The sequence below is a fragment of the Mus pahari genome, chromosome 1 (genome assembly GCF_900095145.1).
Source record: "Mus pahari chromosome 1, PAHARI_EIJ_v1.1, whole genome shotgun sequence".
Taxonomy (NCBI): Eukaryota; Metazoa; Chordata; class Mammalia; order Rodentia; family Muridae; genus Mus; species Mus pahari.
The window spans coordinates 62055858-62068439 of NC_034590.1; the positions used below are offsets into that span (position 1 = coordinate 62055858).

General features: G+C 35.9%; 1 protein-coding gene across 9 annotated transcripts in view; it reads left to right on the top strand.

The window, feature by feature from the left end:
- Positions 1-12582, top strand: part of Dlg2 (discs large MAGUK scaffold protein 2) — a 1883913-nt gene that overhangs the window by 393166 nt on the left and 1478165 nt on the right. For all 9 annotated transcript variants that reach the window (XM_029535332.1, XM_029535281.1, XM_029535286.1 and 6 more), the window contains one exon: positions 5482-5556. In XM_029535332.1, coding sequence (XP_029391192.1) covers positions 5482-5556 — 75 coding nt within the window. The remainder of the gene's footprint in view (positions 1-5481; positions 5557-12582) is intronic.

A 12582-nucleotide genomic window follows, 5' to 3' on the forward strand; every position in this document is an offset into this window, starting at 1 on the left:
AGAAAGAGAAAGAGAAAGAGAAAGAGAAAGAGAAAGAGAAAGAGAAAGAGAAAGAGAAAGAGAAAGAGAAAGAGAAAGAGAAAGAGAAAGAGAAAGAGAGAGAGAGAGAGAGAAAGGGTAGAGCTGATTTGCTTTTCCCAGGCAACTGACTCCTGTTTCCCTGTTAGGCAAGTGTGTTGTCTTCAGAAACTTTCTGCTTCTGAGTTTCTTTGACTACAATATGATTGATACATTTCATTTAGCTGGATATTTTGTAGCAATCTGTCTACAAGGTATTATTTTAGCCTCCAAAATGGATTCAATTGTCTGCCTTAATGAGCAGTGAATTTGTGGGGCACCTTCTAATTCAATACCAATTTGCCTTCATACTTCTAGAGTGGGAGTCAGACCCACCATACTGAACTAAACCTACCATGGTTGATACTGACCTAAACCTAAGATGGTTGTACTTAGTTACTCTTTGAGGACCAACTGTTGCCCCTTCACTAGGAGAGAAAACCCAACTCCTTCCATAAGGGATTTCTGTCTCCCTTTGCTAACTTTTTAACCATCCCTATAGATGATCATCACAAAAAGGGTGACACTTTGTCATATCCCTGAAAGTTGTGTGTGTTGGTTATTGTCTCTTTTGGAATCTCATTTAAATTTTATCTTAGGCTTATAGGATGGACTTCTCATGTGTTCCATCCTGTATATATTTTAAAATTATAAATATTATAATACAGTATATTAGTATATCAATTTATGTTGTATTTAATATAATACAGTATATTAATGTATGGAATTAATATATAAATATTATTATTTTGATCCTGGTAACATGATTTTCTCTCTACAAAATCTTTCTTTGAAGTTACCTGTAGTTATAGAATATAAAGATTATTTTGGATAAAAATATTTTCAAAATTTCTTTGTATATTTTTCTTAAATAAATAACACATTTTATGAGGATCTATGCCTACTTTATACTTATATGTTAACACATTGTTGTACTGATATTTAAATATATAAAAGCAATATTTTCAAATATTCTGAGAAGAGTTTGTAACTGTGAAGACTTTGTGTAAATATCTATAAATAAATATACATTGACTTCTCAATCTATTTTATCCTTATAATTAGTGGAAAATTGTTATTTAGACACATATTTGGTATACATTGGGCTTTATAATGTGCAGATTGTCTTTTACAAAATATGTCTATCTTTTCTGAAAAAAATCTGTCAGCTTTTGTTACATTAGAAGGAATGCTAGACTAGTATAGTACATAGTAGAAAGGTATATGATAGATGTTGAAATCAGAAAAGTACAGTCAAGGAGCAAGAGACTTAGATACTTTAACCTACATCTTTCTATTGTACTATAAAAGAACAAAACTTTCTGGTAGTTTTCTCCCAAAGACATATTCAAGGTCAGTATTGCTGATCCCTGGAACTCAATTTACAGGTTTCAACCTGTAGGTTGGTGAATGGAAAGGAAGAGGCAAGTTCATTTGTATGCTACTTTGTTATTAACTTTGACCTCCGATCTTTGTTTGTAAGCTAGTCGGGCTCTAAGAAAATCTTGCCAAACTATTTTTTTGCTTACCCGGTAAGCTAGTCAGAGGGTGTTCTTCTGCCATTTGCTCATATTGATTTTAAGGGCTAGAGATATGAAAAGTAGGATCCACCTGATAATATGGCATGCCAACTGTGCATACTAAGTGTACAAATGAGATGAAAACTTTTCAAACATGAAGAGAAAATTTTTAAAATTCCATTCCATCTTCATTTCTGGTGGCAGTTCCTTTAACTGGTGTTCTATCTGTTATCTCTGAGGGTCCAGTGAAGTGACAGATACAATATGGGGCTGGATTTCCAACATCCACACTGAAGTAGAAGGCCCTATTAGACTATCGGCTCTTCAGTAGTTCTTTTCTTTTCTTTTCTTTTCTTTTCTTTTCTTTTCTTTTCTTTTCTTTTCTTTTCTCTTTTCTTTTCTTTTCTTTTCTTTTCTTCTTTTCTTTTCTTTTCTTTTCTTTTTTTCATTACTCTAACATAAGTGAATAATGTATTATTGGCATTCAATGGTACTTGTAGATAACCCTATACTAGACTAGAATGATAGGGGCTCTCAGTAGAGTGTGCACCCCTTGGTAGAAGAAATTTATTACACTATTGGATGAATGGGGTTTGGAAAAAGATAATTAACCAATTCTACCTATCATATTTTTGAGTAATTATATTGCTCACATAACTCATGTATTTCCTGGATTTTCCTTTTTTTTTTTGCTATATACTTCACAAAGACATACAATAAGTATATAAAAGATGAGCTACCATACCCTTCTCTCCAAGGTCTGAGAATTGTCTCAGAGGAAAGGTTCAGGTTTAAGAGTTGGTAGAGAACTAGAAGGCAGAAACATCCTTTGGACACAGCAAAGAAGTTGTATATATGTAGTCAGGAATTTTGACAGCATGAACAGCACCTGTGCAAGCTTTAGCCAAACAAAATACCCATATGGATCAGGGAGAGCTGTAGACAATGTCCCAACCCTGTTCTACATGATAGCTTCTGGCAGAAAAATCTTCTCTGTACAGCCCTGGCTGTCCTGGAACTCACTTTGTAGACCAGGTTGGCCTCGAACTCAGAAATCCGCCTGCCTCTGCCTCCCGAGTGCTGGGATTAAAGGCGTGCGCCACCATGCCCGGCTCACAAATAGCTTTCAATAAAGGTGATAGGCTGACCACATTCCAGTGATTGGCCAGAGATACTAAGAGTATTTTGGCAACAACAATTGGACTTGATGGGTTTAAAATCCAAATTGCTATCCCCCCGCCCCAACTCAAAATCAAAGAGAACATGCAGTTGGGTGGATACGGAGATAGAGGTAAATCTCAAAGGAGTTAGATGTGAGAACAGTACATATGATCGAAACTCATTGTATTTTATTAATTTTCAAAGAATCAATAAAACCTCTTTAAAAAAACAAAAGACACACACACACACACACACACACACAAACAAAAAAAACCCAGAAAAATAAAACAAAACCAAGTACAGATCGTCCAACTTGTACAGCAATTGCTTTAACCCTTGAATCAATTCTTTCTTCCCTTCCTTCCTTCCTTCCTTCCTTCCTTCCTTCCTTCCTTCCTTCCTTCCTTCCCTCCTTCCCAAGTGCTCCCCCCTGCTGTTCCACCCCCTCACAAAGTCTCTGCCTCCACTCTTCTTCCCTTCTCCTCTTAGAATGTAGACCTCCCCTTGAGGGTACCCTCCCCCCATATCAAGTCTCTACAGGATTAGGTGAATGCTCTCCCACTGAGGACAGACAAAGCAGCTCTGCTGTGGAAAGGGTACCACAGTCAGGCTAGAGTTTTAGGCAGAGACTCCTCCGCTCCAGTTGTTGTAGGACCCACATGAAGGCTGATCTCCTTGCTAGCTCAATAAATAATATTTTAGTATTGTCTTAGTTAGGGTTTTACTGCTGTGAACAGACACCATGACCAAGGCAAGTCTTATAAAGCACAACATTTAACTGGAGTTGGCTTACAGGTTCAGAGGTTCAGTCCAGTGTCATTAAGGTGGGAACATGGCAGCATCCAGGCAGGCATGGCACAGGAGGAGCTGAGAGTTCTACATCTTCATCTGAAGGCTGCTAGTGGAAGACTGACTGGCAGGCAGCTAGGAGTAGGGTCTTAAAGCCCATGCCCACAGTGACACACCCACTCCAACAAGGCCACACCTCCAAATAGTGCCACTCCATAGGCCAAGCATATACAAACCATCAGAGTAATACACTTATTTCAAAACCTTAACCATCCCCACACTTATTTATTATTTATTTATCTAGCGTATATCAAAAGTGGAATTTGTTTTTTAGTATCTATCTTTGTATGGCATAGTTATGTGAAATGAATTAGTATTCATCACTGATAATGTTCCAGCTAATTAGTCATGGTAATAACCTTGTTTTACACACTTGACTACCAAGAACAACTAATGACAATAAGCACATGGCCTAGCTTAGAATAAAACTGTGGTCATCCGAAAATTGAACAGTGTGCCTTGTGGGCCATGATAGCTCTACACATTACGTTTTGATTTAAACAAGAAAACTGAGCATACCTGAACATAGAGATTGATGATATGAATTCACTTTTACAGTGACTTTATCCAAAATCACTCATACAAAATTTCAGAGTTTACTGCTGCCTTGAAAGTAAATAACCTCAATAAAGATTGCTTGGAAATTTTAAAAAATTTACTGAAACATACATGCTCAAATATTTGCATTATAAGAGCATAAAAATCAGTAATGCAGCTTTTCATTCAGCTAAATCAGAAATGTCAGGGTGTTTGCTAAGATCAAATCAGACTGTATGATAACATTCCGTTAGCCTAATGGAACAGATAGCATATAAAAAGAGCAGAAGCAGATTCATGTAGAAGGAGGAGCATACATGGCCAGCAATCAGCCAGACTCTTAGTATCCTCTTTCCTAGCAGGGTGAGGCTTTGGTAAGTTGATAAGCTTCTTTCAGACTCTGATATCTACCCTGCATAATCACATCATAATTTCTATTGACATAAATTTTATTCATTGTGGTTACTAATAATTATCTAATAGGTCCAAACCAACCCATGAAAATTAAATGACTTAATAAGTCATATCTGTGGTTTTTATAACATTTATTAACATTACAGCCTGTCTATATCCTCACATCAAGTATACAAGGAGAGAAATATAAGATGTCCTATTAGAACCCCACTCCCCTTGGGATTAAACATGATTGCAGCATGACATAGTACTGTCAGTTAAAGGGCCACTTGATTTCTTCCTAAGAGGGCAATTACAATGACAGTTTACAGGATTACAGTATGAAAATGTTAATTAGAGATAAATTACTTAAACAGGAAGAAGAGTCTTAGAAATGTTTTAAAATGTCAGACTGCTGGTTCTTTGAGCAAATTGTGTCATTTTGCCGAAGTTCTACCTCTAATGAGGCAAGGAAGGCCTCTATAATATAAACTGTTCACCCCTAAATTCTTGAGTTCTATGAAACACCCTGGAGAGAATCCCTCTGCTAGCTTCTGTTCAGGAAGGGTTACAGGTGCTTCTTTCTCTGCCTCCTCTCCCAAGATAAGGGGGCACAGAGCCTGTTGATGTTGACTTGAAAGGAGCAGAATAGTCCTGCGTCAGGAGTACCAGAGTGTTCTTATGGTTCCTGTTGGGGTCTAGACGGGCAACTGCTAAGTAAGCATGGGGCTAAATTCCTAGTCCCCAAAGTAATGAAGCAAAACACAGGATATTTCCCTATGTCTTAATAAGAATAGAAATGTAGATGTCGTTTTCTGTAAGACTGCACTAAAAATCAGCCTCAGAAGTTTCTTCAATGCTTCTAATTATGGTAATCAGCTTAATGATTATAAATGTGCTACCTAATAATAAGTGTCTATTTATGTAGTATATGCAAAATAATCCAGTTTTTACTTATTTCTAGCAAAATCACGGCAAATGCCCAGCCCAGAACTGTTCAGTGGAAGCCCCCACCTGGATGCCTGTCCACCACTGTACAGTAAGTTACTTCAAGACTGATTACAATAAACAAGAGATGTTGTTTTATTCTAGAATAACTTTCTGGAATGAGCTAGAATGTGGTCTAAAACTTTAGAGTAGAGAAAACATTTCAATAAGAAAAAAAAATGCCTTCTCAGACAGCAGAATCTTATAAAGTCACCACGATTAGGGAATCTATTTATTTTGAGTCAGGAAACTTGCAAAGTACCTCTCTAAGTGAGGTATTGATGAGTTAGGTTTGCATGGTCATTAAAATGAATATGTTTGCACATGTGTTTTTCCAAAGAGCTGCATATTCAGCACTATTTGATCTTGAGATGTATTGGAGACGATGCTTTTATTTTATCATTGTTTTGTTGACTGCTTAATCGTGATGAGTAAATGGACTTGCAATTTCCAAGTCTTCCTGGAGTAATAATAGACTCTGCATTTGTGTGGACTCTACTATCTGAGAATTATTCAAGTGCCTGTGAACTAAGCAGGTACTATGTTATTATCCTCGGGTTGCAGATAGAAGACTTAACCACACAGGGAGTAAGAATAGCACATCAGTAGTGGAGCTGGCAAAGATGCCAGATACCCTAACTCTCTTTTCCTGTGCTTGCTCTATTACATTGTGCAGCGAAGTAAATGAAAGAAAGAGACTGATTTGTATGATACTCTCTTACCCATGCATTGCCTGATAGAGATGACAGTGGCACCTCTGGGAATTACCTTTGCTATAGCTGACACACTGCCAGGCATGAAATAATGTGTGTGATGTGGACAAGAAATCAGAAAGCCACTTTGCAGCATTGCTCTCATTTAACCCTCTCTGTAGGAGATCTAGAAGTGATGTTCGGAGTCAACTAAAAACTTGCATCTATTGTTGAAGAACAAGCTGTGCAAACAGGCCTCTTGACTGCCCTGACGGGCCTTCTGTGGTATTGGAAAGTACAGTTAGGGGAGGTTACATTTCCTTCAGATCATGTTTCCTTGTCTTTGTTAGTATGAGGGAAGAAGGGAAGATGGGATCACCTTTAGTCAAGGAGATGATAAAGCTAAAATTTGGAGGGATTCCTGCTGTGCAGAAGCAGGCTAGACTTGCCAGAGGCTGAAAAAATAAAAATGTCGCAATTTTGTGAGCAGATGGCTGGAGGGGAGTGTGTGCATAGGGACTCTGCTGCTGCCAGGGAGAAGATGAGTTTTAATACTTTTAGTTCTTCATCAGTCACCCCTTTTATTGTGTCCTCAATGACATTATCTTACAGTTACTGATTCATATGTCTGTTTATTCAAGGAGACTGCATGCTTTTCAGGGTCCTAATGTACAAATTCCTAAGTAAGTCCATTTTTACAGAAGGGCCCTGATCTGAATCTTTAGTGTGCTGTTAGCTGGTATCTTTAGTAAGTGCTGTATTAGAATGTGGGCTTTTGTAAGCTTTTTTTTATTCACTCAAATATTTCTTTACAAAGAGGAATAGTCCTGCTATCTGGCAACTTTGGGTTGAGTTATCATTCTGGAATCAACATAACTTACAGATGACTTCTCTACTGGGCTATTGGTGTTTTACACTTGGATTGTTATTGAAATCAGAAGTATTTGACATAAGATGGGACCTTTTGTCAATTTCCTCTCACAAGGTTCGTCATACAAAATATGTGCTTTGAGAAATTTATCTTTGGACTAGAAAAAAATTAGTAATTAGTATGCAAGTTTATGGTGATATAATCATGAACTAAGTTGTGTCCATTTTCTTATATTCTTTAATAAAGTAGTATCCTTGCTCTATCAGATACACCGGTGTGTTACACCAACAGGGGGAGGGTAGAGGGGACTTTTGGGATAGTATTTGAAATGTAAATGAAGAAAATATCTAATAAAAAAAAGTTCAAGGAGAAAAAAAAAGATTTTTTTTTTAAATCTGTAATCCACAGTAAAGGAACCCTGCAACATATTGTTAGAATATGGTCATTGGGGCTACTGAAAATAGTTTTTCTTCTTCATTCATGCTCTTAGGAGCCAGAGGATTCCAGATTAGGTCTTCCTATTGTAGGAACTTAAGAAATAAGTAGATGACCACATTTTAAGATGCTTTCTGTAGATCATGAGCCAGTCTTGTTGACTCTAAAATCTAGTTCCTATCTGTGTCCACACAGAAACCTTAGAAACTAAATGTGGTTTCTGCTTTGAGATTGAGACATGCTGGCTTGATGAATTTTCCCTGTCATTATTTACAGGTAATCATATTCCCTAGTGAGGAAGGCACCTCTGGAATACCAATGCAGTGTATAATGATTTGTTTCTCTGCAGGTAACTCCCCCAACCACAGAGGTAGCCTTCCAATGGCCATTATTGGAGTGTTTGAGCCTGTTCTACTCATTTCCCTGGCATATACTAAAACCAGCAGAGATAGATGGATTTTTGCTTTTGAGAATCTATTATTTATCCTAAGGATACTAATACCAGCAGTTACTAATACCAGTGGAGATAGATGGATTCTTGCTTCTGAGATACCAGTACCAAGAGATATAGGTGGATTCTTCCTTCTGAGATGCTAGTACCAGCAGAGATAGATGGAGTCTTGCTTCTAAGAATCTACCATTTGTCTTCAGGTTATACAAGACAGGAGGGTATTGCTACTGACTGACATGAATGAACACTTCAAGAAGTGCTTTGTTATCCTTAGTTGCTGAGACTCTTGGAACTGGCCATTCTAAGTTCTTACATCTTCAGTAATCTGACTATGAAAAGGTTCTAATGATTAATAGATAGCCATAAGTTTCTATTCAAATCTTTTCCCTCAAATTATTGGTTGTATTTATTTATTAGGGGTTTGACTGTTTTTTATTTACTTTCAAAAGAAAAATGTCATCAGCAATACTTATTAAGTCTGCAATCCCATTCACATAAGTTCGTGCTTTAAGTCTCAGACAGACATTTCCAGAAAGCTAAGATGTAAAATTTTATAAGTCTATTAATTTCAGAGATCTAATTCTTTGCAAAAGTTAGATGTATAAAAAAAATCACAAAAGATGAACTTGATAATGATATATTTTATGATAGTGAAAAATATGGATCTAACTATGTCATAAGCTCACACAGTTATATAACAAAATCTGCAAGTAGGTAAAACAGTTTTGGCATTAATTTTCATTTTGTTATCTCTGAGGAAAAAGTGAAATTCATAACTTCATGTTTTTAAGAAGATGTCTTAACTGTCTCAAATCCTCTGAGAATGAAACAGGTTATAAATAAATTAATACATTCTTACATAATAAATGAATAGACTCTATTATTTTTATATATTTCTTTGGGTGCAGTTGATTCTCTACTACATTCATTATCCATTGTCCTAGTGATTTTTTTTTGGGGGGGGTTTCCTATTCTGCAGTGATTATAATTGAATTTTATTTACTTTTTATTTTTATTAGATAATTTCTTTATTTACATTTCAAGTGTTATCCACTTTCCTAATTTCCTCTTACTTTATGTGGAATTGTGTGAATCTACATATGTGTATTTGCAACAGTTTCAATTATACTACTAGAATAATTACAATGTTTGCTAGAGAGGAGCATGGCAATTTATCTCTCATGTGGGAGTACATATATGGTCCCAGTGGGCACTAGAGCTAAACTCTTTCTTACCCCGTAGTTTAACTGGTGGGATACCCTGTTACTTTGTATTGTCACGAGTAAGATCTCAATGGTTATGACTCTCTACTACTTTTAAGCAGTTGAGAAAATGTCCATGCATTCTGGGGCCTAGGTGAAGACAGGTCAATATCTAAAAGATGAACTTCACTAAAAATTAGCTCTTGGCATGTGACATTCAAGAACATTGAACTTAACCAACTTCAGGGAAGTTGGGTGGCATTTTAAGGCATTTCTATAGACTGCTTGTTATGGCTATAGCCTGTACATGTACTTCAATTTATTGAGGAATTCCCTCAGTCAAACTTTGGTTATTTGACTTTACTTAGACATTACTTAGACATTACATGGATGTAATATGTGATTGGACTAATCAAGAGTAACTAATCAAGAATAACTAAAAGTAAGAGGTACTCAGTAGTAACCTGACTAAAAAAAAATAACATCTACACATTTCTGTCATTTACTGGAACTTGGAAAGTAATGTTAAGGGAAGAATTTTTAAAAAATAGATTGAAAATAAGTTCTCTGCTACTGGGGAGCTTATCAAAGATACTGCCACATCTATATATTGTGGTATATTATTCATGTTTTCACAGTAAGTCTGTTATATAATTTTTAAAAATCATGTATTTGAAAATTAGAATATTGTACTCCCAGTATATGAAATTTTGGTTATTCTCTTATTTAGCATGTTATGAGTTATAACAGATCCTTGGATTTCTCAATAGATGACAGAAAACAATACGTGCCAATAATACATATATTTGGTACCTCATTGTGTAACAACAAAAGCTATAAATTTTCCTTGTCCAATGTTTCTTTTCATTTCCAGTGCAATTGATGTCACTTAACTTTGCATAAAGCTCACAGACCCAGCCTGAGGCTCTCAGAAACACATGGCCATCAGAAAATCACATTGTGTCTGCTCTCTGGGAGTTTTCAGAGTGCCCATGAGGACAGAACGACTGGCTAACTCTTCTGCTGGGAAATTAGACTCATAATGGCTTTGATGAATATTGCCTTTCCAACAACTGGGCACAATTTTTATTTTTTAGGGCATAGTTTTGATACTATAAACAGCCTCTTTATGGAGTGAAAAGTTAGACCATTATCAGATGATCATAGTTTTAGGAAAATTACAGAAAATTGCAGTACAGAGGACCTTAAATTGGTGAGCACTGGGACTCATGTGTATCTGGTCATATGGGCAGCAGTCATGGGTTTGGAAGAGACTCTCAAAGAGAATTATCTCAGGAAAAGGTCCAATGCACTTTAATAAATGGGAGCTCTGTGGATAGCTATGGTGTCAGTTTTGCTGTACTCACAGGCTGGACATGAAGAAACTATGCAGAACATAGGATAGATGCATAGGCATTCTACTTTCTTTCTTTACCAGCCATTGCACTTTAGATTTATATTAGTTTTCTCTCTGGGATCAAAAGGCTACTGAGACCTGATGTACTCACATAAAATGTTTCTGTTACACTGAGCTTTGAAACATACCCAGAAAAGAAGCCCCATGGCATTCATGGAGAGGGGCAGTGGTCCAGGTGGGTGATGCAAAGACATTCTCAGCTAACACATATAAAAACTAGCAAGGAGAACAGGAGGCATAAAAGCCTATAGGGAAGTAAGCAAATTCAGAGATGTCAGAATCTGAAGCTAAGAGGTAGAGTGGTCGCCAATCATGAGGAAAGGCCGGCTCACTGTAAAACTGAGCTCAACAAAGTTGAAGCTCAGTGTTCTGAGCTTTCTTTCTTCTGTATGCTCACTTAAATATTTTAATTCTAATTCTCTTTTACACAATTTGACTTATATTTGGACCTCACTATCACCTGTCTTTTCCAAATGGTTCCTTTTGCCATCCTACATATTCTTGATAAAATTCAAAAAATGTGACTGTTAAAAATATATTTTCTGTGAGTTTTCATGAGTAACTTCTCAGTTTATCTGAGCCTACAGTATAGCTGTTACAGTGTTTAGGATACTTTATGTCCCTCTTATTATCTATTAATATTCTTTACTTTCTTCATATTACTATAGAGCACATGGTTTATCCATGTAAAAAGCAAAATTAACTGATATTCTTTAGTTCATTCATAGAATTGTACAAGTTTCACCTCAATAAATTTTAGAATATGTTCATGATCCTTAGAGAAACTCTACCTCCCTTAGTAGGTACTCTGTGGCCAATGTCTCTCTTCTCCCAGAAATAAGGATCTATTTCCCACCTCCCAGAATTGCGTATTCAAGACCATTCCTAAAGATAGATTTGTATAATATGCAGCCTTTTGTAACTGGTTGCTTTAACTTTGGTATATTTTCAGGATCCTTATATCATTACATGTATCTATCTTTTATTTCTCGTTTGGTGGATAATTGTCTGTTATCTGCTGTGTAACTAATCAGTTATAATACTTCTTTTGATCCATTTATAGTCAACAGACACAAGAAATGTTTGCATCTTTGAATATCATGAGTAATGACATGAATATCCTTATGTGAGTTTTTATGTGGTTATTTGCTTTCTGTTTTATTGGGAATTTGCAAAATTATTATTCCTGGGTCATATGGTGACTTTATGTATAGTATTATAAAGAATTTTCAAGCTGTTTTTAAAAGCAGTTATATAATTTTATATTCTCAGGAACAATATATGAGTGTGTTGTTTTCTATACATTCTTATCAATTCTTGTTATTTCTTACAATTTTATTGAAGACACAATAGTCTGAAAAGATTTTTGCATGCCGGGCATTGAGGCGTACGCCTTTAATCCCAGTACTTGGGAAGCAGAGGCAGGCGAATTTCTGAGTTCGAGGCCAGCCTGGTCTACAGAGTGAATTCCTGGACAACCAGGGATACGCAGAGAAACCCTGTCTCAAAAAAAATTTTTTTTTCATTCTAGTTGTAAAAACATCTATCAAAGAGAATTATCTCAGGAAATTTCTATAATTAGATATAGAAAATCCTTTCTCTATATCTAATTATTTTAAATTATTGAAATATGAAAGTCCTCCTATGTCCTGCTCAATGTCTAACAGGTTTATAACTGTAATACTTTCTGTTCAAGTCTCTTCATTCTTTAACCATGTATTGGCACTGATACCTGGACTATGACTTTTAAAATGAATCCTAATATAACCTTCTGAATACACCATTTTAATGAACCTATGTGTAACTCAAGGTCACAGAAATTTTCTCTGATATTTTCTTCTCAGCATTTTACAGTTTTAGCTCTTACATTGTTATCTCCATTCAATTTGGAGCTCATTTTTATGTGTGGTATGTGCAGATATCTAAGTTCATAGCTTTTCTTGGTGAAAAAAAAAACTATTCATTCCTCACTGGTTTAACTTGTGACTCTTTTGATTTTTTAAATGTTAA